The sequence below is a fragment of the Furipterus horrens genome, unplaced genomic scaffold, assembly GCF_987537825.1.
Source record: "Furipterus horrens unplaced genomic scaffold, mFurHor1.1.pri manual_scaffold_13, whole genome shotgun sequence".
Classification (NCBI taxonomy): Eukaryota; Metazoa; Chordata; class Mammalia; order Chiroptera; family Furipteridae; genus Furipterus; species Furipterus horrens.
Window position 1 is genome coordinate 58,305,179 of NW_028327183.1, and position 23,275 is coordinate 58,328,453.

Below are 23,275 nucleotides of genomic sequence, written 5' to 3' on the forward strand. Positions count from 1 at the left end.
GTTGAGGAGACAGAGATATATGGCCGAAAAGAGGGAGCAGATCAAGGTTCCAGTGGGAGAACTAATGTACAAGGAGATAGCCAGCCTAACAGATCAGGAGATAGCCAACCTAACAGATGCAGAGTTCAAAACTCTTGGGATAACGTTGCTTATAGACAAACATGGTTGAGTACGGCAAACACATAAGGAAAGATATGAAGGCTAAGCTAAGTGAAATGAAAGAAAATGCGCATGAGTCTGGCTGCTGTGGCTCAGTGGGTTGAGCGTCGGCCTGCAAACCAAGTGTCGCCAGTTTGATTTCCAGTCAGGACACATGACTAGGTTGCACATTACGTCCCCAGTTGGGGGCGCCTGAGAGGCAAACACACAGTGATGTTTCTCTAACTCTCTTTCTCCTTTCTGCTCTCTCTAAAAACAAACAAATAAAATTGAAAAAACTATAAAAGAAAATATACATCGAACCAATGATGAAGGGAATGAAGCCGGTGTTCATTACAACGATTTGGAATATAGAGAAAAATAAACAGTCCACCAGTACAGAATGAAGAAACAAGAATTGAAGAATATGAGGACAGGCTTAACAATCTCTGGAACAACTTTAAACATGCCAACATCTGAATAATAGGTGTTTTGGAAGGAGAAGAGGAAGAACAAGAAATTGAAACTTATGTGAAAAAGAATGAAGGGAAACTTCCCTGATTTGGCAAAAGAAATACAAGTCCAGGAAGCACAGAGAGTCTAAAACTAGCTAAACTCAAAGAGGGCCATCACAAAGCACATCATAATTAAAATGCTGAAGGTTAAAAATAAGCAGAGGATCTTAAAAGCACCAGGAGAAGAGTTACCTACAAAGAGGTTCCTATAAGACTATCAGCTGATTTCTCCAAAGAAACTCCTGGCAAGAAGGGACTTGCAAGAAGTACACAAGGGGATGAAAAGCAAGGAGCTACCGCCAAGAATACTGTATCCTGAAAAGCTATCATTTACATTGGAAGGGCAGATAAAGTGCTTCCTAGACAGTGTAAAGCTATAGGAGATCATCATCACCAAGCCCTTATTATATGAAATGTTAAAGGGACTTATTGAAGAAAAAGGTCAAAACTATGAATCTTAAAGTAACAAATTGGCAACTATCATCAACAGAAGCTCAAAAACAAAAACAAATGAAGCAAACAACCGGAACAGGAACATAATCATACGTATGGGGATCATTTGGAAGTTTGTCACTGGGGAGAAATGGGGAAATGGAGCAGATTAAGAAGCATAACTGGTAGGTGCAAAATAGACACAGGGATGTTAAGAATAATATAGGAAAGGGTGAAGTCCAAGAACATGGCAGAACCTTTGATATGAACCATAGGGAGTGGGACATTTGGAGGGAAAGGGATTACTGCATAGAGGGTAACAAAGGGAAAAAAATAGGGACAACTGTAAAAGCATAATAAAACATAATTTAAAAACAAAAAAAAAGTACAGTCCCCATTTCCCATGGCCATGAACAACAGTATAGTGTTGATTGTGGGGAAGGGCGATGGGGAAACAGGACAACTGTAACAGCATAAATTTTTTCCTAACTAGACGTTAAAAAAAAAAAAAAGAAACATACATGTCCCTACCATTATGGAGACCAAATTACAGAAAGCAAGGGAGACACTATTAAAGAAAAAAATTTTTTTAAGTTTTATTTATTTTTAGAGGGGCTAGGAGGGAGAAAGAAACAGAGAGAAACATTAACGTGTGGTTGGCTCTCATCCGCCCCCAACTGGGACCTGGCTCCCAACCCAGACCTGAGCTTTGACTGGAAATCAAAGTAGTGACCCTGTGGGTCGCAGGCTGGCACTCAATCCACTGAGCCACACCAGCCAGGGAAGGAAAGATTTTTTATCATAATTTCAAATTTCTTCAGAGAGTTTGGAATATCAAAAACCACTGGGCCAACACCACTTTTAGAAAAGTAGGGAAGAGACAGTTTTATGGGTCTAGCTGATCGAAAACTCAAATCGACTGAGATTTTCCTGTCCCAAAGACAGGTGTGGAAATTATCTTAGGGGAAATGGACACACCTCACAGTGTATCTTGCAATATTCAGCACATAGAGGATGTTTATGATGTCTGCGCCTTGAGCGATGGGGGCTTCTGAGACTTCCCTGGTGACCAATCTTTGGGAAGAACAAACATATCCATCTCTTCAGGCATCAGTTCTAGAGTGGCTGGATTTTTATACCAGGGGCCCATTCCAAACCTGCACAATTCATGGCCAAATCTGATGACATGATTGGCATGTGTCTCTACCCACTAATGAGATACCAAAATAGCACACATGGTGTACAATGTACATGACTGATCATAATAGAAAGTAAGAATTTTAATTTTAAGCTGCAAGACTTAATCATTCAGAAAAAAATGTCACTCATATCATGATTTCCAGTGTTTATCACTCATGTTACCATAAAATATATCCATGCTCTATTGTTATAAATACACAATATCCTTCTTTGACTCCACCTCTCAACATAAAAGCTAGAACCTGTACAATAACTCACATGTAAATATATAGTACTTCCCCAGTTTGCCCTTGGAAACCATCTCCAGAATCCTTGCATGTCTTTCTTCTTTTTCTTTTTGGGGGGTGTAATTTTTGCCACAGAAATAGTTTTGAAACTCAGTTAACAATCTCCCTGAGGTTGTAGCCCGATCCTGCCACCCTAAAAGACGATGCCTCTTAAAAATGACTGCAGTTTTCCCCCTCATCTGCTTTCATCCCATGCTCCCCACAGCACAGAAAGCCCTGTTTGCAGATATCAGCAGGGCTCATTTCCAGCTGGGTGGGTTCTCTGAAGAAGAAGAAAAGAGAGCTGTGCATTCTACCTAGAGGTTTTGTCAGGGACAGTTCAACTGGTCTGACTCAGCACCAGGGAGAGGTGTCCCTATTGCATTCAGTAAGATAGTTTTTCTCGAGGGGTAAAGGTTCAGTAAGACAGACAGCTCACCAGGCCTGGCTCAACAGCTTGAATAGATAGATGTATCTGAAGTGGTTTCAGCCGTGGCAGAGGTTAGATGAAGCTATGTCCTGGCACCAAAGTGTTGTGGGTTGCAAGAGATCGATGTTTCTCTCTCACATCAATTTCTCTGCCTTTATCTGTAAAATCAGTGATCATACCTTCCCGTGAGGATTAAAGAGAAAGAAGTCATTCTCACCACCGAAAGCGGCTGCAGTAGTATTTCTGTGTCACTGAGACATTCAGAGAATGCTTTTGCACTTGGCTTTGTGGCTCATGGTGTAAGGTGGCCGCAGCCTGGAGGCCTCTTTCCACCCCAAGTCGCCCACTTTTCTCTCTCATGACCGCCCTTGTCTGTATCACTGTGTTCATGTGGAAAGTAGCTTTGTTGCCAGGACTAAATTCGTTTGTACGTCTTGAAGACATACATAGCAAGGCCCAACCACTGGGAGAAAGAAAAGGCAAGATTAGGAGAGGCCACCTAAGCAGATCTCCATCTGCCCTGAGCAATGGCACAATGTGGGGGTGGGGGACCGTTGACTTAGTAACCAACTTTGTGCGTGGAACATGGACCATCCTTTCCTGGAAGCAGACACTGACCCAGACAGGAGTGGAGGAGGAAGAACTTCACTGAGTGGGCACAGTGCAAGCCAGAGGAATGGAGAAGGGAAAAGCCCTTCTACCCCTTCCTGATCATGATTGGGGCTGGGATCAGAGGAAGGAAGGGACTTGAACCAGAGAGGTCAGAACGGGGACAACGGGAGGTGCTGGAAGGAGGACGAGTCTGTCAGTCTATACTGAGGAAAAGAACCGACTGGTCGTGGGTTAACCGTCCCCCTATTCAGCAGGCGGAAATTTGGAAGGTAACTGGATGCCGAGTCCGTCCCGCACGGGCACACGGGCAACTAATATAAACCCAGATGAAGGAAGTGCCATTTTCTGGCCCACCTGGCAATCATCCTGTCTGTAGAGTTTGAGGGACCTTGTGGCTCAGGAAGCGGCCTCGGGGACATAGGCGCCTGTGGGTTCCCGGGGGAAAACTGAAACGGGACAGCGGCCGGTGCGAGCTCAGCTGCCCGGGTGAGTGCTCAGCGGCACCTGCGCCTCCAAATCACGGTGCTTTGAAGGGGAGCAGCAGCTCAGGAAACTGCCTCCTGCTGCGGTCCGGCTGCGGACGGCTGGGTTTTTCCTTGGTTTTCCGGAGGGGATGGGCTTTCAGACAAGAGCCTGCCGTTGTCGCGGACCCTCAGCGTCGGAATGAAAACCCTCTTTTCCTTCCCACCGGCCTCCTCCTCTAGAGCTTCCTAATAGGGGCGGCGGGAAGCGGATCCCCCGCTTTGGTTCTGTAACAATAACATGCACTGAAAAAGGGCTGGCACCTAACGGGACGGGCTGATATTTTCTTGCGTCTCTCACGCTTATCAACGTCTTTGAAAGTCGGCATGGCGATTAGGGTCGGTGCTGGACGCCGGACGTCTGCTGAGGGGCTGCCGGATCTTCTCCCGCCGCCACCGGGATTCCCCCTCCCTCCCCTCCCCCTCCCTCTGCTCGGGGCCGCCGTCACGTCTCCCTGCACCGCCGTCTCCCTCTCGCCTTCCGTGGGCGCCACCCCCTCCGCCCTCCCCGCTGCTCTGTCGTCCTCCTCCCGCTCCGCTCCACTGCGCGACCTTCCCCCGATGCCGCTGAGCTCCCCACAACCGCGCCTCTGGACCTGAAGGCCGCGCCCCCCTTCCACGCTGACGTCAAGTTAGAGTCGCTCCCTCTGAGGGGAGGCTGGGATAAGGATAATGGCGGCGCTGAGGCTTTCGGGAAGTGTAGTCGTCCGTTTCGCGCAGGCGCATCTGCCAAAGGGTGGGGGCGTGTCCTAGAGGACGCCGGGCAATTTCTTGAGGGAGCCTCGTGGGGATTCCGGCTGCGTCGGCCGAAGGCCTGAGGAGACCTGGTGGGGCCCTGGGAGGGGGCGTGTGGATGCGAGTGACGGTGCTGCGTGTGTGCCCGCGTGGGGCTGAGACCCCGGGCTGTCGCTGTGTGTCTCCGTGTTTCTCCCCGCGCGTGTCACGGGCGCCTCCTGGGTCACCCTTTCCCGTTTGTGTGTCCGCTCCTGTCTGGCCTCCCCGGGTCCCTCTGTGCCCGCGTCTGTGAGCGCGTCCGCCGTCGTGTCCGTCCGCGGGGACTGAGCCTGAGGCCCCATCCAGGCGTCCGCCGTGTCTGGTCTCCTCCTCGGGGTCTGTCCGCGCGTCTGGGGGTGAGTGTGTCTGCGCGTGCGGGTGCGTCTGTTCTGTCCGAGCCGCCCCCCGCGTGTGCCCCGCGCCTCTGTCTGCGGGGGTGGCTGCCGTGTGTGCGGTGCGTGTGGGGGCCCTCCCGAGAGCGTGGGGAAGGCTGCCCTCCTGCACAGGGGGCCTGGCGGAGCGGCCCGCCTGCCAGCCGGAGCCCACGGGCTTCCTGTCCTCAGAGCCTCACCTGGCCGTGGGGGGGCGGGGCGTGGGTGGTCGCAAGGGGCGGGGCTGAGAAAGAGGTCAGAGACCCCGCCCCATGCTGACCGGGGTGGGTTGTTGAGGGCGTCTGTGGGGTGCTCAGGGTTTGGCTCTGGGCACGTTATAGGCCGCCCAGTAACTGAGGTAGGGACCCTCACCAGCCTCAATATGCAGGTAGGGAAACTGAGGAAGAGACTAAGTGAATCCCCCAACTCCTTGCCCAGGCATCCGGGTTCCTGAGACCCCACACCAACCACCTCACAGGTAACAAACCCTTGTTTCTCCTTTGAAAGAAAACAAGGAAGGCATTGTCAGAAAGCTTGGGCTGAGGCGGAGGAGCAGGAACAGTTGCCACCCCAGGCTCTCCAGGCACAGCTCTGAGGCCACACTGGGTTCAGAGGTCATCGGCCTGAAGCACATATCTGTTCCAGGGCCACTGTGCCTTCCTTCATGGCCTCTTTTTTATTGATAAAGTAAAAATTAGAGTTGTGATTGACTGCTAAAAGACCAAGTGTAGTCCTGGCTGGATTCGATTAATCCTTTCTCTTATAATATTAAAAGAGATGATGTTATTTTAAAGGGCGCCTGCAGGTGTCAGGAGCCTTTGCCCACTGTGCTTCCTGGGTAAGTTGGCTCTTTGTGGCTTTTTTATCCTGCAGTGAGCAGCCATGTTTTTGACCTCATGGTGCAGGAATAGGAGTCAAGAAGAACGACTGCAGAAAGAGTACATCTGTAAAAATTAAATTCTTTTCAAGCCCTTCCTCATGTGATTTTGTGGATTGGCTGCCGAACTATGAAACAGAAGGTCACTTGTTTGATTCCTGGTTTGTGCTTGGTGCCTGGGCTGTGGGCAGGGTCCGTGGTTAAGATAGTGCAAGAGGCAACCGGTCGGTGTGTGTCTCTCATCAATGTTTTTGTCTCTCTCTTTCTCCCTTCCTTCCCTTCCCTCTCTAAAAATAAGTAAATAAGTCTTTTAAAAAATATTTCTAAAAACACATTAAGTCACTGCACCCGGGATCATGACATAACTCGTGTTTCTGCGAGGCTACCTGGAATTTCAGATTTGACACTCAGAACTTACACATACAGTATTTCCTCTCTTATTGCAGGTATTACGATTTAGACCCCCCCCCCCCAGCGATAGGTGAAAATCCACGAAGTAGGAACCTTACATTTGTTTTAGTATTTATATATTTTTTAAGGCTTTATAAACCCTTCCCACACTTATAAACCGTTCCAAGTACCTTATTAACCTTTCCCACTCCCTTATTAACTTTTCCACACTTTTATAAACACTACTTATGTTCTTAAACACATTCTACATTCTTAAGCGCACGTAACTTTAACAACATAATGTATATAGTACCGCAAAATTCTGCGATAAATAATTAAATATAATGTTTTTAAAAATACTGCGATACATTGAGGCCGTGATAAGTGAACCGCGATATATCCAGGGTTGGTTGATTCTTTTTGGTTGGTGAATTGGTGTTTGTTTCTAGCAACAGTGCTATAATACACATTGTTCAGATGTTTAGATGTTTATTGATTTCAGAGATAGAGGATGAGAGAGAGAAACATGGATCAGCTGCTTCCCGCTGGCATCCCAACCTGAGATCGGTGCTGTAAGGGCAGAGAAGAAACTGGTGACTCTCAAACCAGTTGAAAATAATTAGCAGAGCCCTGGCTGCTGTGGCTCAGTGGATTGAGCATCGGCCTGTGAGCCAAGTGTCGCTGGTTCGATTCCCAGTCAGAGCACATTACTAGGTTGCACGTCAGGTCCCCAGTTGGGGGCGCGAGTGAGACCAACCACACAGTGATGTTTCTATCCCTCTCTTTCTCCTTTCCCCTCTCTCTAAAAATAAATGAATAAACAAACAAATAAATTATAAAAAATAAAAAAGAAAATAATTAGCAGCAAAGAACAAATGTAATCTTAAATGAGGGGGTCTCTGAGTCTGAGTCAACAGTATTAGCGCAGTTACAAGTCAGGAAATGACATTCCTCAGCTCATCACAAATGTCTCTGAAACAAAGACTGGAAGATATTCATCACCAAACACAGGGAAATGGGAAACTCAACAAACAAGTTAGGGAATCTTCAAGGGAGAGCTGGAGACAGATCTATAACAAGATCACTCTTAGTTAAGCATCACCCTCAGTTAATTTAGCTCATCACCTTAGATTATAACACTGGAGTATCCATCTGGAAAAACAGAGGAGAATGAGGTGGAAGAGTGAAGGGGGTTTGATATACTCGAGATAGGATTAAAAGCAGCCTGCTCCAATTGTGGCTGCACGCCTTTGATTGGGCTGCGACTGGACCTGCAGAGCTGTGAATAAACAGCTGCCTCGTCTATTGCTTAAGCCCTGTGTCCTGGTGTTTTTATTGTGACCATTTCTTACAGTGGTGAACCCCACATTTTAGGTTTGGTCCTAACCAGGGATTGAACCAGACCTTTTGTTTAAGGATGACGCTCCAACCAATGGAATCACATGGCTCCAGTCTTCCTACATGTTCTGATCATTTAGCTTCAACAGTAGCCTCAGGATATCTGGAGGAGACCCAGTGGGTGGGGACGGTGCTGGGGTGTAGTCTGGTGCCCATAGCCATAAGTAAGTCTATGGCCAGGGGCAGAGGGTCCTGTTCCTCCCTCCAGGGTATGGAACTGGCTGTGTGTTTATGTATGTGTTACATGTTGTGGGAGTGTCAGTGTGTGGCTTTGACTTCTGCACCAACCACATGGACCTGGATGTACTCAGCCCAGTTTTAATCCCAGTCTTGTGTTCTTGGTCGTATGGCTTATCTTTTTGTCCTCAATTACTTCATCTGTGACATGGGGTGAGTGGAAATAGCCCGCACCTTTTAGGGTGTCAGGAGGATTAAGTCACGGACTTTTGTTGAATGTCTTGGATCCAATCAGACCTTGACACATGTTCATTGTTGATGTGTGCATATCCCTGTCTGCATTTGGCTCATGATTTGACATGGTCTCTCACGATGCTTTTCTCCTTTTACCCCTATGCCCAGCCTGCCTGTCCCCCAGTCACCATGGGCACTGGAAGGATGGACACCCAGCCGCTGACCAAGAAGGCCCTGGTGAGTCATGTCATCCTCTAGTACCTCCTTCCTTAGAATCAAGCTTCTGGGCAGGGATGACCCTCTGCCCCCTGCCCCGAACTCCCTCAGGGCCCAGGCCCCTGGTCTAGTCTCCTGGAGTTGTATCTTTTTCACATTGAGAGAGTACTGTCTTGACACTGGCATTTTTTTTTACCACAAGGGACAGGATAGGTCAGCAGTGAGCTGCGGTACTCTGGGGCTTTCAGGAAACACCGCTGTGCACTTGGGAAGTGGCGGCTTAAACATGTTCGATGAAGTGTGACAGAGACCCTGAGCAGGATGTGCTGTATGAAGGCCTTCAGAAGTAGGCAGACAGCACTAAATGTCCAGGGGACTGATGGGCGATGGAAGGAGGCCGCTTGTCCGGACAGCCATGTGAATGCCTCTGGCTGTGGCTTTGATGTTTTATGATGTGTTATTAGGTGGCTATTTGTGGTATTTTTCTCCAAGTTTTCTTCTGTGGATGAAATATTTTACAATAAAAAATATACAGGTGTAGCTCAGTTGTTTAGAGGACCATCTTGATATACCAAGATTGTGGGTTCCATCCCTAGTCAGGACACATATGGGAAGCAATCAATGAATTCCTCAATAAGTGGAACAGCCTCTCTTTCTCTGTCTTTCAAATCAATAGATCACACAGTTCTCTCTCTACATATGTAAATATAAATATAAATGTCTGTGGGTAAATCTTTTTTTTATCATCACTAGAGGATGTATATTGAGTTTTAGGGAAAGAAAAAGAAAAAGGGAAATACAGTTGTGAGAGAAATATCGATTTGTTGCCTCACACACCTGCCGCAAACCGGGATCAAACCCACAGACTTTCAGTGTTTCGGACAACGCTCCAACCAATTGGAACACCAAGTAATGGCTGGGAAATAATCTTTGCTGTGCGTTTTGTATCATTTCTTTTTCTTTTTCTTTTTATTAATTCCGAAAGGGGGAGCTACTGTGTAAAAATGTTATTCAGTTTTTTAGAATGAGGCAAACTGAGGGAGAAGAAGGAAGAGAAACATCTTTGTGGGAAACAATGAGTTGCCTCTTGCACGCCCCCTACTGGGGACCTGGCTCACAACCCAGGCATGTGCCCTGACTGGGAATCAAACAGGAGACCTTCTGGTTCATAGTCCAATGCTCAGACCACTGAGCCACAGCAGCCAGGGATTTGTGTTTTCTTCCCCGGGCGATTCCTTGTAGAGGAAGGTTGGGTGGGTATCTTAAGGCCTTTCCGAAGTCTTCATAGTTACGGGTTGGGACAGTTTATTCTACCAGCACGTTGCAGCGTGGGGTGCCATTGATTCGCATTAGCGGTTGTTGGGTGCCTATTTTGCTCACTGAATATAAATAACAGGGTATATAACCTATCCTTGTGGGAAGTGACAACTGATATCACATGATTTCCTCCTCAGTAGCATTGTTTATGGTGTTAGTGAGGCTTCTTGTTTAGAAAATATTTTTTCGCCACTCATGTAGGTGAGCAAATTATTTATCCTATGGTTTCCTGGTCCTCAGGAGCCTTAGTATTCTTGAAGCATTATATTTTTATGAGATTTTATTTATTTATTTTTAAGGAGAAGGGAATGGAGGGAGAAAGAGAGGCAAGGAAAACATTAATCAGCTGCTGCCCGTGTCAGCCCCATTTAGAGACCACACCCTCACACTTCGGTTGAATAGCTCATGCTCCAGCCAATATAGTCACCCAACCAGGGCTGAACATTTCGTATCAATGGAATCACACGAGTGAAGCTGTTTTAAATCTGGCTGCTTTCCCTGAGCTTCACATTTTTGATGTTCATCTATGTGGTTGCAGGTGTTCTTCCTCATGGCTGTATACTGTTTCATTATACAGTAGGCCCTGTGTTTGTACATTTATCAGGTCGTGTACATTTGGGTTGTTTCCACTTTTTGGTGGTTATTAGTAATGCTGCTGTGAACATTCATGTACATTTTTTTTTTTTTTTTTTGAGCTTCTCATTTCTCTTGGGTGCAGAAGCGGGAATTAACGGGTCCTTTGATGACAGTATATTGAACCATTTAAGGAATAATCCGACAGTTCTCCATCACAGATCCACCATGATGTCTCCACCTTTATCTTCTTTAGCTGTCTTGGTTTTTTTTTTTTTACCGACATTCTTTAGGATTTCTGATATTTGTCATTTTTGTGTTGTTGAGATTGAGGGTTCAATTAATTTTTCTTAATTTCTTTTAGTGTAATGAATTACCTTTTTATTTTTTCATTTTTAAATTTTCTTTAGGATTTTATTCATTTATTTTTAGAGAAGTGGGTAGGGAGGGAGAAAGGGAGAGAAACATCAGTGTGTGGTTGTCTCACGCGCGCCCCCTTCTGGGGCCCTGGCCTGAAACACAGGCATAAGCCCTAATCAGAAATTGACCCAGCAACCCTTAGTTCGCAGTCTGGTGCTCAATTTACTGAGCAACACCAGGCAGGGCCATTCTTCTTTTTTTTAAAAATAAGAGAGCATGACCTGGATAGGTGCTCAGTTGGTTGTAGCATCATGTTGTACACCAAACAGTGTGTTTTTGATCCATGGTCTTGGTATGTGCATGAGGCAATCAGATTGATGTTTCTCTCTCTCTCTCTCTCTTGGGCCTTGTGTGCCTATCCCTCCAAAATCAATAAATATACCCTTGATTGAAGATTTAAAAAAATGAAGCCTGATTTCACTCTTGGAACTGGGGGAGGTTTTTCCTGGGGTGAAGTTGTTTCTGCCATTAGCCATGAATCCAAATAGAAGAGCTCCTGGAATGAATGCCCTCAGACACAATGGCACAGAGCACTCAGAGGGTTTCAGCATGTTTTATAGGAAGTCCCATGTCTAGGGGATTCTCCAGACCCTTCTGAGGTGGGGGGCTGGGAATCTCACTTCGCCACTGTTCTTGTACAGTGTTGACTCCCAGATGCCTGGGACCTTCTCTGTTGTTCAGTTCATCCCAGCCCAGACTTGGTGAATGGAGCCTGCTAAGTAAAATTTTCATTAAGTGAGTTCAATCAGATGGACAAACTTAAGAAAAAATTTTGGCAAGAGTTATATTTAAAAAATTAAAATTAAAAATTAGAATAAGGGGTGGGAAACTTAGAGAGGTGATAAAGGAAAAGACCCATTTTTTATTTTCACCAGTATATTTATTGATTAGGACATTTTAAGTACATCGGCTATTTCCCGCTATTGGCTTCTCATCAGCAGAGGCCAGGGGTGCTACCTAAAATCCTCCAATGCGTGAGACACCGCACAGCACAGAATGATTTAGGAAAAAGTCGATAGTACGTAGAAACTTCGCAAACCACTTTTGATGTACTCAGTGAATCAGAGCACCTTCCTCATATACTCCACGATTCTTCTTTTGCATTTCAGTTCCATTTTTACCTCTCTTGAAATAATAAAGCATAATCTCTGGAAATGTTCTGTATTTTCTTCTATCTTCATTATTAAAATTGCAGAAAAATTCACCAAGTTTGGTAAGTTTTCTATAAAATTCATGCTGATATAACAGCTGTCACAATACAGTCTAACAAACTTGTTTCAAATCAGGGTAAACACAATTCAGCGCTATTAGAGCCACCCTATGAAAAAACGTAAGGGACATTTTGGCGAATGCAATATTCCCAATTTATCAAGTTGTTTACCTATAATACGAGTATCTTTTAGTATACCAATCATACCTCAATAAAGTGTTTTTTTTTATTGTAAGGTTTTGTTTATTATTTTTAAGTATAATTTATTGATTACAGTTGTCCCAATTTTTTTTCCCTTTGCTCCCTTCCATCCTGTACCCCACTTCTATACAGCAGTCCCACGCCCCTTAGATCCTGACCATGGGTCATGTTTGTAAATTTTTTGGCTTCACCCTTTCCTATATTACTTTTACTTCCCCTGTTTATTTTGCACCAACCAATTGGCCTTCTTAATCTCTGCACCATTTCCCCATTTCTCCCCCTTGCCCCTCCCACCTGATAACCCTCCAAATGATCCCCATACCTATGATTCTGTTCCTGTTCTGGTTGTTTGGTTAGTTTGTTTTTGTCTTTTTACTCAGTTGTTGATATTCGTGAGTTTGCTGTTCTTTTAATGTTTGTAGTTTTGATTTTCTTTTTCTTAAGTAAGTCCCTTTATCATTTCATTTAATAGTGTTTTGGTGATTATGACCTACATTTGCGTTGCCTTGTATGGGAAGCTCTCTATCTGCCCTTCCATTCTAAATGATAGCTTTGCTGGGTAGAGTAATCTTGGTTATAGGTCCTTGGTTTTTATTACTTTGTATACTTCTTGCCAGTGCCTTCTTGCCTGCAAAGTTTCTATTGAGGAATCATATGATAGTCTTATGGGAATTCCTTTTTAGGTAACTGCTTTTCTCCTGCTGCTTTTAGATTCTCTCTTTATCTTTAACCTTTGGCATTTTCATTATGATGTGTCTTGGTGTGGTCCTCCTTGGGTCTAGCTTGTTTGGGACTCTCTGTGCTTCCTGGACTTGGATGTCTTCTTTCCTTCGCCAAATTTGGGAAGTTTTCCTTCATAATTTTTTCACGTAAGTTTTCAATTTCTTGTTCTTCTTGTTCTCTTTGCGACACCCCTATGATTCAGAAGTTCGTATCTGAGTCATGTGACTATCCCATACCGCCTTCCTTAGGATCAACCTTCTGGGGAGGGATGACCCTCAGATTTTTTTAAAGAAGAGATTATTGCCCTAGGGTATGTCAACAGAGGCTGGAGTATTGTCTTGTGCACCAAAAGTTTGTGAGTTCATCCCCGGTTCACGATTTAAGAAGATATCTCATTATGGTTTAATTTGCAGCTTAAAATTTTTCATATGTCTGCTGGCCATGTGTATGTCCTTTTTCGAGAAGTGTCTATTCAGACCCTTTCCCCATTGTTTAATTGAGTTGTTTGTTTTCCTTGTGAACATTTCCATAGTTTTATTTGTCAGTCGGAGGACCATTTGGTGCACTTAGGCACCGATGAGCCAGCATCGTCAGGACCTTCAGAGCTCTGTACCTGTTAACCACCATGTCACATACATCCTGAGTCCTTTACTGATCCTCTCGGCCCCTCTGGCTGAGTGTCCCGACCCTTGTGAGGAGGCCCTGCGGTCAATGCTGTACACTTCCTCTCGCAGGGCTCGGTGGCATTCAGGGATGTGATGGTGGACTTCACCCAGGAGGAGTGGCAGCAGCTGAAGCCTGCACAGAAGGACCTGTACAGAGATGTGATGATGGAAATCTACTGGAACCTGGTCTCACTGGGTAAGGGACAGCTTTGCTGCATTAATGACAACCTGCCTTTCACTTTAGGATGACATAGAAATACAAAAGATGTACAGATATGACTAGGTAAAGTGTTAAAGTTATTTAATACTAAAAATGAATGTGAGCCCTGTCTAGAGTACTCAGTGGGTTGATCTCCAGACTGTCAAACCACACGTCACCCGTTCAATTCCCAGTCAAGGCTCATGCCACTGTTGCAGGTAAGTTCTTCAGTTTGGGGCATGCAAGAGGCAACCTATAGCACATCGATGTTGTCTCCTACACTTTCTTACTGCCCTTCCCTGTCTCTGCATGTAAATAAATAAAATATTTTTTAAAAAAGAAAATAAATATAAAAATAACGTTGATGGGTGATGAAGTGGGGAAGAGTATTTACGGCATGTAGAACAGAGGATTATAAATACATAAAGAGCTGTTAGGAAAAAACGAGAAAAAGACCAAATGAATGATAGAGAGATGGACCCAGGTCATCAGCATGGAATTCACAGATATAGAAATACATGGAGTTAAACTTTACAAAAGATTTATAAGCCATACTGATAGTCAACAGAGTAGCAGTTGAGTCACAGAAATAACAATTCTTGCCACGAGGTACACAGAGATGAAAAGGAATAAGGCCTGGCCAGGTGCGGCTCAGTTCTTCGGACCGTCCTCCCTCACACCAAAAGTTTGTGAGTCCAATTTCCTGTCAGTGCACATATCTAGGTAGCAACTTTGGTCCTTAGTCGGGGCACATTAAAGAGGCAACTGATTGATGTTTCTTTCTGTTCAATGTTTCTCTTTTTTCTCTCTCCTCTTCTCACTTCCCATTCACTTTCTCCCTCAAGCATTTCTTCGCATGAGGTATAAAAAAAATATTGTAACAGCAGCATGTAGTATGAAGATGTAGAGAAACGGCCTCTTCATTTTAGGAGCATGAAGTTGTGACAACTGTTTTGGAAGACAGTTTGGTGTTATCAGCCAAATTTCAAACGATTTTCTTTAAGAGTAGGTTATCTAAAATTTTTACTATAAGTTAGGGGAGTTTTATAAAAAAGAAAAATCAGGAGAAATGCCCTGTGCTCATCTACCAGACTGTCTTAACATGTCACAGTGTGTCAACATGAAGGAAACACAGAATGATATTTCTGTACAATATTGTTCTGAAAAAACTAACTTACAGAATTAATGTACGGTCCCATTTCATTAACAGTTTTTGTGGACCTTTAACTGCCCTACGATTAACTGCAACTAGTTAATGCGAATGCTTTGATGCACTTTGACACCGTATTACCTGGTATTTCATTCATTGTGACGTAGACTACACGCGTCCATTAGCACAAACCGTTCTTCTTTCCTTTCCCACCATCCTCCAGTGACCGCTGTGGATGACTGTGTCTTTACTAGAATTTTAAATGTTTGGACTCATATGACATGTACTCCTATTTTTTGTTTATCTGACTTTTTATAGTTCCCATCATAACTTTGATGTTCACCCATGATGTCTAAATGATTCAGTGGTTCCCTTTTCTTTTTTATTTCTTCTTCTTTTTTTTAACTTTAAAAAAGCATGTGCTCCCCAAGGATATGTTTATTAATTTAAAAGAGAGAGAAAATGAGAAACATCTATCTGTTGCCTCCCATACAGACCCAACCTGGGATCTGACACGCAATCTTCTGATACTCACGACCATGTTTCCGTCAATGCTGCCTCCTGGCTGGGGCTGTAACTCACTTTTTTTCATTGCAGAGGGACCTTCAGCTTCATGGATAGACTACCATTTGTTTATCCCCTCACTTGATGATGAGCAAATGTGTTATTTCCAATTCTGGATATTTTTCTGTAGACACATGATGTCCTTTCTCTTGAGCATTGGTTGGTCTTACAATGGTGCATATTTAACTTTTTCAGAAATGCCAACCTTTTTCCAAAGCAGTTGTCTCATTTTTACCTCCACCAGCAGGCGCTGGGCATTGCATTGCTCCGTGTGCTTGTCAGAACTGAATACACTCAGCCTTTCTCACTGCAGCCAGTCTGGTTGGTGAGCGGTCTTACCAAGCCCAGGTGGCACCTGATGCTGAGGACCTTCCTAGGTGCTCCTTTGCCATCGGTCTGTTCTCTCTGGTGAAGTGTCTGGTTCAAGTATCTTGCCTGTTTTTTGTTGGGGACATTTCTCGCTCTCTGCTCACTTCCCTCAACCTCACCATCTCACCTCATTGCTTCCCTTCTCCCTGTGTCCCCACGACAGGCTATCCCCTGCTCTCAAGCTTTGTCGTGTGTCCTGTGGAGGTCCTCCCTCCCCGTGTTAACTACATGTGTTTCGCCATATCTTCCCCCTTCCCTCAGACTTGGAGACTAGACCTGACCTGAAGGAATCGGACCCACAGGAAGAGTTTTGGGAAGACAGACCCTCTGTTGCGGTAGTGGCGGAAGGATCTACGATGGACGGTCCCTGGGGTTGTCCTTATGAAGGTTCGGGGACACAGGCTGACCAGGTTGGATGGCAACAGGATAGCCCAGGGACCTATCTGTGGCATTTGGACACATCCGAAGCATTAGGCCCTGAATGTCTTGAATTTGAGACATTTGCCCAGAAAAGCGCCATGGCAGACCCACTGAGAGTGGAAGGATGGAGCGGAACAGGGATACACCCATTCACCATGTATGGTAAGAACGTAGGTGCTTCAGGCCTTGGCACGCCCACCAAACGCATTGCAGACAAGAAGCTCTACAAGTGCGGGGATTGTGGGAATTTTTTCAGGTGTAACTCGTCCCAGAAAGAGCAGGATCAAATCCACAGCAGGGAGAAACCCTTCTTGTGTGTGAAGTGTGAGCATCAGTTCAGTTGTCAGTCGTATATCACCACCCACCAGCACGTGCACACCGGAGGGAAGCCGTATGTGTGCAGGGACTGTGGCAAGTCTTTCTCCCAGAAAGGGAAGCTCAACACACACCAGAGGACACACACTGGGGAGAAGCCGTATGTGTGTGAGGAGTGTGGCAAGGCCTTCACCCAGAAGGTGAGCCTCATTGTGCATCAGCGGTCACACACTGGGGTGAGGCCATATGTTTGCGGTGACTGTGGGAAGGCCTTCACCCAGAAACCTCACCTCATCCAGCACCAGAGGACGCACACCGGGGAGAGGCCGTACACCTGCCAGAAATGTGGCAAGGCCTTCCGTGAGAACAGGGATCTCATAGTGCATCAAAGGACGCACACTGGGGAAAAGCCGTACGTGTGTGGAGAGTGTTGCAAGGCCTACCATCAGAAGAAGAGCCTCATTGTGCATCAGAGTTCACACACTGGAGAGAAGCCATATGTTTGCGGTGACTGTGGAAAAGCCTTCAGCCACAAAGGGAACCTCAAAGTGCACCAGAGGACGCACTCCAAGCAGAGGCCGTACACCTGCCAAGAGTGTGGCAAGGCCTTCCTTGAGAACAGGGATTTCATAGTGCATCAAAGGATACATACCGGGGAAAAGCCATACGTGTGTGGGGAGTGTGGCAAGGCCTTCAGCCACAAGCCAACCCTCGTTGCGCATCAGAGGTCACACACTGGGGAAAAGATATATTTGTGCGGTGACTGTGGAAAGGTCTTTAGGTACAGACCGAGCCTCATTGTGCATCAGAGGTCACACACCGGGGAGAAGCCTTATGTGTGCGGAGACTGTGGGAAGGCTTTCAACCAGAAAGGGAACCTCAAACTGCACCAAAGGATGCACACTGGGGAAAGACCATACACCTGCCAGACCTGTGGCAAGGCCTTCCGTGAGAACAGGGATCTCATAGTGCATCAGAGGTCACACACTGGGGAGAAGCCTTATGTGTGCGGAGACTGTGGCAAGGCCTTCACCCAGAAAGGGAACCTCAAAATGCACCAGAGGACGCACACCAGGGAGAAGACTATGAGTGCAGGGACCGCAGGAAGGTCTTTATCCATAACGAGTGTCTGATTATACATTGGAGGACCTACACAGGAGAAGCTGTTTGTTTGTGGGGATTGTGGAAAGGCCTTCAGTCAGAAGTTGCATCTCCTCTTCCACCACAGAACGGGGACACTGGAGATAATTTGTATGTGTGCCTGGACTGTGGCAAGGCCTTCACTGGGAATGAGTACCTCATCTCACACCAGAGGATATAATCCGGGGAGAAGTGTGCATTTGTTGCTAGTGTAGCAAAGCCTTTCGGAAAAACTACACACTCATCAGGCAGCATAGGCATGTGCACAGTGGGGAGTAGCCCTAGCAGTGCTCCATCTGCCAGAGGAGCTTCATTGTACTCTCGTCACTGTAGGAGCAGCTGACTGACCACACCGTGGAGAAGCCATGTAAATGTGTCCATTGCAGCAAAACGTTCATAAGGAACTTCCTCCCTGTCATCCGGAGGATCAACATGGGAGACCAGCCCTATGAGTGTGACAAGTGCATGGAAACCTTCAGCAGGATCATCAACCTTATGTGACACCAGAGGAGGAGGCACACTTGGCAGAGGGGCATGATTCTCAGAATCCACACCTGCACCAGTGCCAGATTTAATATGGGACCTCACGGGTAGGATGCTACGAAAGTCCTGCCAACACAGCTCTTAGGAATGAGGGCACATGGGTGAGGCCACACGGTGCTCACCATTTGATTCTTCTTTATCTGCAGGGTCCTGGGGATAGCAAGACCCCCCGTAGGTTTAGTATCTGGGACTGTGGATGCAGACCAGTAATCAGCCTCAGGAGCTTGGAAACTGTATTTAGTATCTGTGGGTCTCCATCTCTGTGATAGTAAAGTGAGGAGGGGAAGGTGAAAGGAAGTAGGGGAGGTGGGCTCCATGGGCACCTTGTCACATTGTCACACCACCTGGATCTAGTCCAGATGTCAGGTTGTCACCATCTGTGGGTGTCCTTGTTTTCCTCATAGCCAGCCCCCATGTATTTGCAATAGTAGAGTTTGTTGAGTGGTTCATGATGGGAAGAAATTATTTTTTCAGCATTAAAGAGTAACAGTAATTGGAGCTGATGTCATAGTTTCTCACTGTGGTCTGTTAATGTTTTTAAATTAAAAGTTGTAATTAAGGGAGACCAATGCCCTTTAAACACTCATCAAGTCCAGAAGATACATATACATGTTGTCGTTTCAAAGTGTTTCTCAGTACTTGGTGACTGGCGGTTTGAGTACCCCACAGGAACCCAGCAAGCCTGCCCAAGCTATCAGGCCACTTGCCCCTTCCAGCCCTGCATTCCAGACATGGGAATACTCAGGCCAGAAGGCTGGGCCTAGACCATCAGCAGCAGAGATCAGGGAACGACCACCTCCCAACAGGGCTGTTTCACTTACAGGAGAAAAATCTCTCACTTCACAGAATGGCCCGTACCCACCCGCTATGGGCTGGAATTCTTGTGAAAGTAAAGTTACTTCAGTCATGTGGCGCATTATCCAATCTATGCCTTATCCACAGCCTTAGTTCATGTTTTACTTAATGTTTCATTATTGATGATGATAACAATATATTACTAATAACTAACAGAAAATTATATAAGTTCCTCTGTTAACCATAAAATAATACATAAAGCATTAATAAATGGGTAGTTACTACTTTTATACAAATTATTAAATTTCTTTTTAAGATTTATTTTTAGCAGTAGAAAAGACAGCAAGAAACATGAATGTGTGGTTACCTTTCATGCACACCCAACTGGGGGTGACCTGGCTCACCACGTAGGCATGTGCCCTGACTGGGAATCAAACAGGTGACCTTTTGGTTTGTAGGCCAGTATTCAATCCAGTGAGCCACACAGGCCACAGCAGTTGTTAATTATGTGAGATGCTTCTGGGAACATTGGGAAATGGCTGCTGACTGAACTAATTGAAGCCCTTGCCTTGGCCCCTGCAGCCTTGCCCGTTCCTTGCATCACCAGAATGGTAATGAGCTGGTGGTAATTAATACTAGACTGGCTCTCACTTCTGTACAGTTGCTAATTTACTGATGTGCTCCAGTTGGACAGACAGAGCACAGTGTACTTACCACCCTACATGCAACTGGGACCCTCCCAGTAACTAAGTTAGTAAAGCACTGCCTGGATATTCCAAGGTTTTGGGTTCGATCCCTGGTCACAGCACATAGAGAAAAAACCAATGAATCATTCAATGAGTAGAACAAAAAAAATCAATATCTCCCTCTCAAGTAAATAAGTAAAAATTTTAAAAAGTGAAGTAGATCTATTTGAGGTGATCCTTACATAGGCATCTTAACCTTGTGCCACCCAGAAAAGTGAACTTGATTCACCTCACAAATTTTATTTTAAATTTAACGAGTCATCCAATATAAGTCACTGGGATAATTTACATTTATCAGCATCACATTTAGTTCATTTAATCCTTCAGGAAAACAATCATAGAATATCTGATGCCCTGGCTGGTGTGGCTCAGTGGATTGAGCATCAGACTGCACTCTTAACAGGTTGCTCTGTCGATTCACAGTCAGAGCAAATGCTTGGGTTGTGGGCCAGGTCCACTATTACAGGTGTGCAAAAGGCAACCAATTGATGTTTCTCTCACAGGTGATTGTTTCTCTTCTCTCTCTGTAGCCCTCTCTGTAAAATAAATAAAGTGAAAAAAAATGTTTTATGTTACAAGAAAACTTGTAAGAGGTTGAGAACCAGTGGTGTATTATAAAAATACAGTCCCCTTATCCCATGGACATGAACATGGGTTTTGGATACGGGGATAATTAGGGACAACTGTAATAGCATTAAAAAAAAACAGTAACAGGTGTGACAGATCTACATAAGACACAGAGGCAAACAAACACGGAAGCCTGTGAAGATAGAGAGGTATGGCCCAAAAGGGGGAACAGATCAAGATTCCAGTGGGAGAACTAAGTGACGAGGAGATAGCCAACCTAACACGTAGAGTTTAAAACACTGGTGATAAAGATGCTCACAGGGTTGACAGATATGCTTCAGTATGGCAAATACATAAGGGAAGACATAAAACTTATGCTAAATGAAACAAAGGAAAACCCACACAAAACCAATGGTGAAGGGAATGAAACCAGGGTTCAAATAAATGGAACATAAAGAAGAAAAAAAAGTCAACCAGTACAGAATGAGGAAACAAGAATTGAAAAAACTGAGGAGAGGTTTAGGAAACTCTGGGACAACTTTAAACTTGCCAACATGCAAACCATAGGGATTCCAGAAGAACAGGAATAGCAAGAAATTGAAAGCTTATGTGAGAAAATAATGAAGGGAAACTTCCCAAATTTGGTGAAGGAAATAGACATACAAGTCCAGGAAGCACAGAGATTCCAAAACAAGCTAGGTCCAAAATGGACCACACTGAGACGCATCATAATTAAAATGCCAAAGGTGAAAGATAAAGACAGAATCTTAAAAGCAGCAAGAAAAAAGCAGAGAGTTACCTACAAAGGGTTGCCCATAAGACTATCAGCTGACTTCTCAAAAGAAACTTTGCAGGCAAGAAGAGACTGGCAAGCAGTGTTCAAGGTGATGAAAAGCAAGAACTTAGAACCTAGATTATTATGTCCAGCAAAGGTATCATTTAGAATGGAGAGGCAGATAAAGTGCTTCCCTGACAAGGTAAAGCTAAAGGAGTTCATCATCACCAAGCCATTATTATATGAAATGCAAAAGGGACTTAACAAAAAGGTCAAAATTATGAACATTAAAATGACAACAAACTCATACCTATCAACAACTAAATCTAACAAATAGAAACAAAATCCAACTAAGCAAACCAGAACAGGAACAGAATCATAGGTGTGGGGATCATTTGGAGGGTTATCAGGTGGGAGGAGGAAGGGGGAGAAATGGGTAAATGGTACAAAATTGACAAGGGGAAGTTAAGAATAATATAGGAGAGGGTGAAGCCAAAGAACCTATATTCATGACCCATAGACATGAAGTAAGGGTGGTGAGATTGGTGGAGGCAAAGGAGGTACTGGACAGTGGGAGGCAAAGGGGGAAAAATTGGGACAACTAACAACCAATAAAATATACTTAAAAAATAAAGAATAAAAAAATATGTATATAATCACCACCATCATGAAGACCAAATTACAGAAATCAAGGGAGACATTAATGAAAAAAGAATTCTAATATGTTATCTCTAGAGCTTGGAATAGCAAAACCACTGGGCCAACAACTCCTTTACAGAAGTAGGGAGGAGCCAGAGTTGATGGGGTGTAGAGGTTCGGAAGATCAGATGAGACAGAAACCTTTGGGACCCTTAGAGAGGAGTGAAAATTATTCTCCTAGGGGAAGTGAACCTGCCTCAAGTGTCTCTTGCAATATTCAGCACGAAGCGGGTGTTTTATGACGTCTGTGAAGCAGTGCGAGAGGGGGCCTTAGCGGACACACCTGGCACTCTCCGGAGGTCGTCGCCTGTTGAGTCCTGCGGAGGTCCAGCGGCGGCCAATGGGCGTGAGGAGTCCGGAGGGGGTGCAGGTCTGATTGGGGTCCTGCGGGTGAGTGTGCTGCCTGTGGCCCTATGTGTGTGCGTGTGTGTGCGCACATGTGTGCATTAGCGCGGGGCTCAGACCGCGCGGGCCGCCGCTGTGAGTGTATCTCCGTGTTTGTCTCCTCGTGTGTCCCGGTGGCCTCCTGGGTCTCCCTTTGCTCCTGTGTGTGTCCGCTCCTGTCTGGTCTCCCCGGGTCCCTCTGTGCCCGCGTCTGTGAGCGCGTCCGCCGTCGTGTCCGTCCGCGGGGACTGAGCCTGACGCCCCATCCAGGCGTCCACCGTGTCTGGTCTCCTCCTTGGCGCCTGTCTGCGCGTCTAGGGGTGAGTGTGTCTGTACGTGCGGGTGCGTCTCTCCTGTTCGAGGCTTCCCGTGCGTGTGCACCTGCGCCTCTGTCTGCGGGCATGGCTGCCGTGTGTGCGGTGAGTGTGGGGGACCCTCCCGAGAGCGTGGGGAAGGCTGCCCTCCTGCACAGGGGGCCTGGCGGAGCTGCCCGCCTGCCGGCCCGAGCCCACCTGCTTCCTGTCCTCGGAGCCTCACCTGGCCCTGGGGGGGCGGGGCTAAGAAAGAAGTCAGAGACCCCTTCCCCATGCTAACTGGGGTGGATTGTTCAGGGAGTGTGTGCTTGGTGTTCAGGTTTTGGTTCTGGGCATTTGATAGCACTCCCAGTAACTGTTAGGTAGGGACCATCACTATCCCCAATTTGTAGATGGATAAACTGAGAAACAGACTAAGTGAATCCTGCAACTCTACACCCAGCTATCTGGTTTCCTGGGCCCCCTGCATTATCCACCCCACAATTGGCAAATCCTTGTTTCCCTATAGAAACGAAAGAGGGAAGGAAATGTCAGAGAGCTTGGACAGAGGAGGAGCAGGAGCAGCTGCCACCCCAGGCTCTGAAACCACGTACTTGAGGCCACACTGGGTTCAGCCGTCATCAGACCTGTGCACA

At 45.8% G+C, this 23,275-nt stretch overlaps 1 protein-coding gene across 2 annotated transcripts; it reads left to right on the plus strand.

Annotated features, from left to right (window-relative positions):
• Positions 1-4,861: 4,861 nt before the first annotated feature.
• On the plus strand, positions 4,862-18,858 carry LOC149995630 (uncharacterized). 2 transcript variants are annotated; one of them, XM_090260008.1, is made up of 4 exons: positions 4,862-4,941; positions 8,504-8,572; positions 13,730-13,856; positions 16,204-18,858. In XM_090260008.1, exons 2-4 carry the CDS (start codon positions 8,525-8,527, stop codon positions 17,808-17,810), a joined length of 1,782 nt encoding a protein of 593 aa, XP_090116134.1. In that variant the 5' UTR covers positions 4,862-4,941; positions 8,504-8,524; the 3' UTR covers positions 17,811-18,858. The 2 variants fall into 2 exon arrangements, with proteins under 2 accessions (XP_090116134.1, XP_090116133.1); XM_090260007.1 differs by lacking the exon at positions 4,862-4,941 and having other exon boundaries at positions 8,474-8,572.
• The last annotated feature ends 4,417 nt before the right edge of the window (positions 18,859-23,275 follow it).

Excerpts from the sequence above, each read along its gene's own strand:
- LOC149995630 (XM_090260007.1), top strand. The coding sequence starts at position 8,474 with ATGCTTTTCTCCTTTTACCCCTATGCCCAGCCTGCCTGTCCCCCAGTC. Across the intron at positions 8,573-13,729 it reads CGCTGACCAAGAAGGCCCTG|GGCTCGGTGGCATTCAGGGA; the intron begins GTGAGTCATGTC and ends TTCCTCTCGCAG. Across the intron at positions 13,857-16,203 it reads CTGGAACCTGGTCTCACTGG|ACTTGGAGACTAGACCTGAC; the intron begins GTAAGGGACAGC and ends CCCTTCCCTCAG.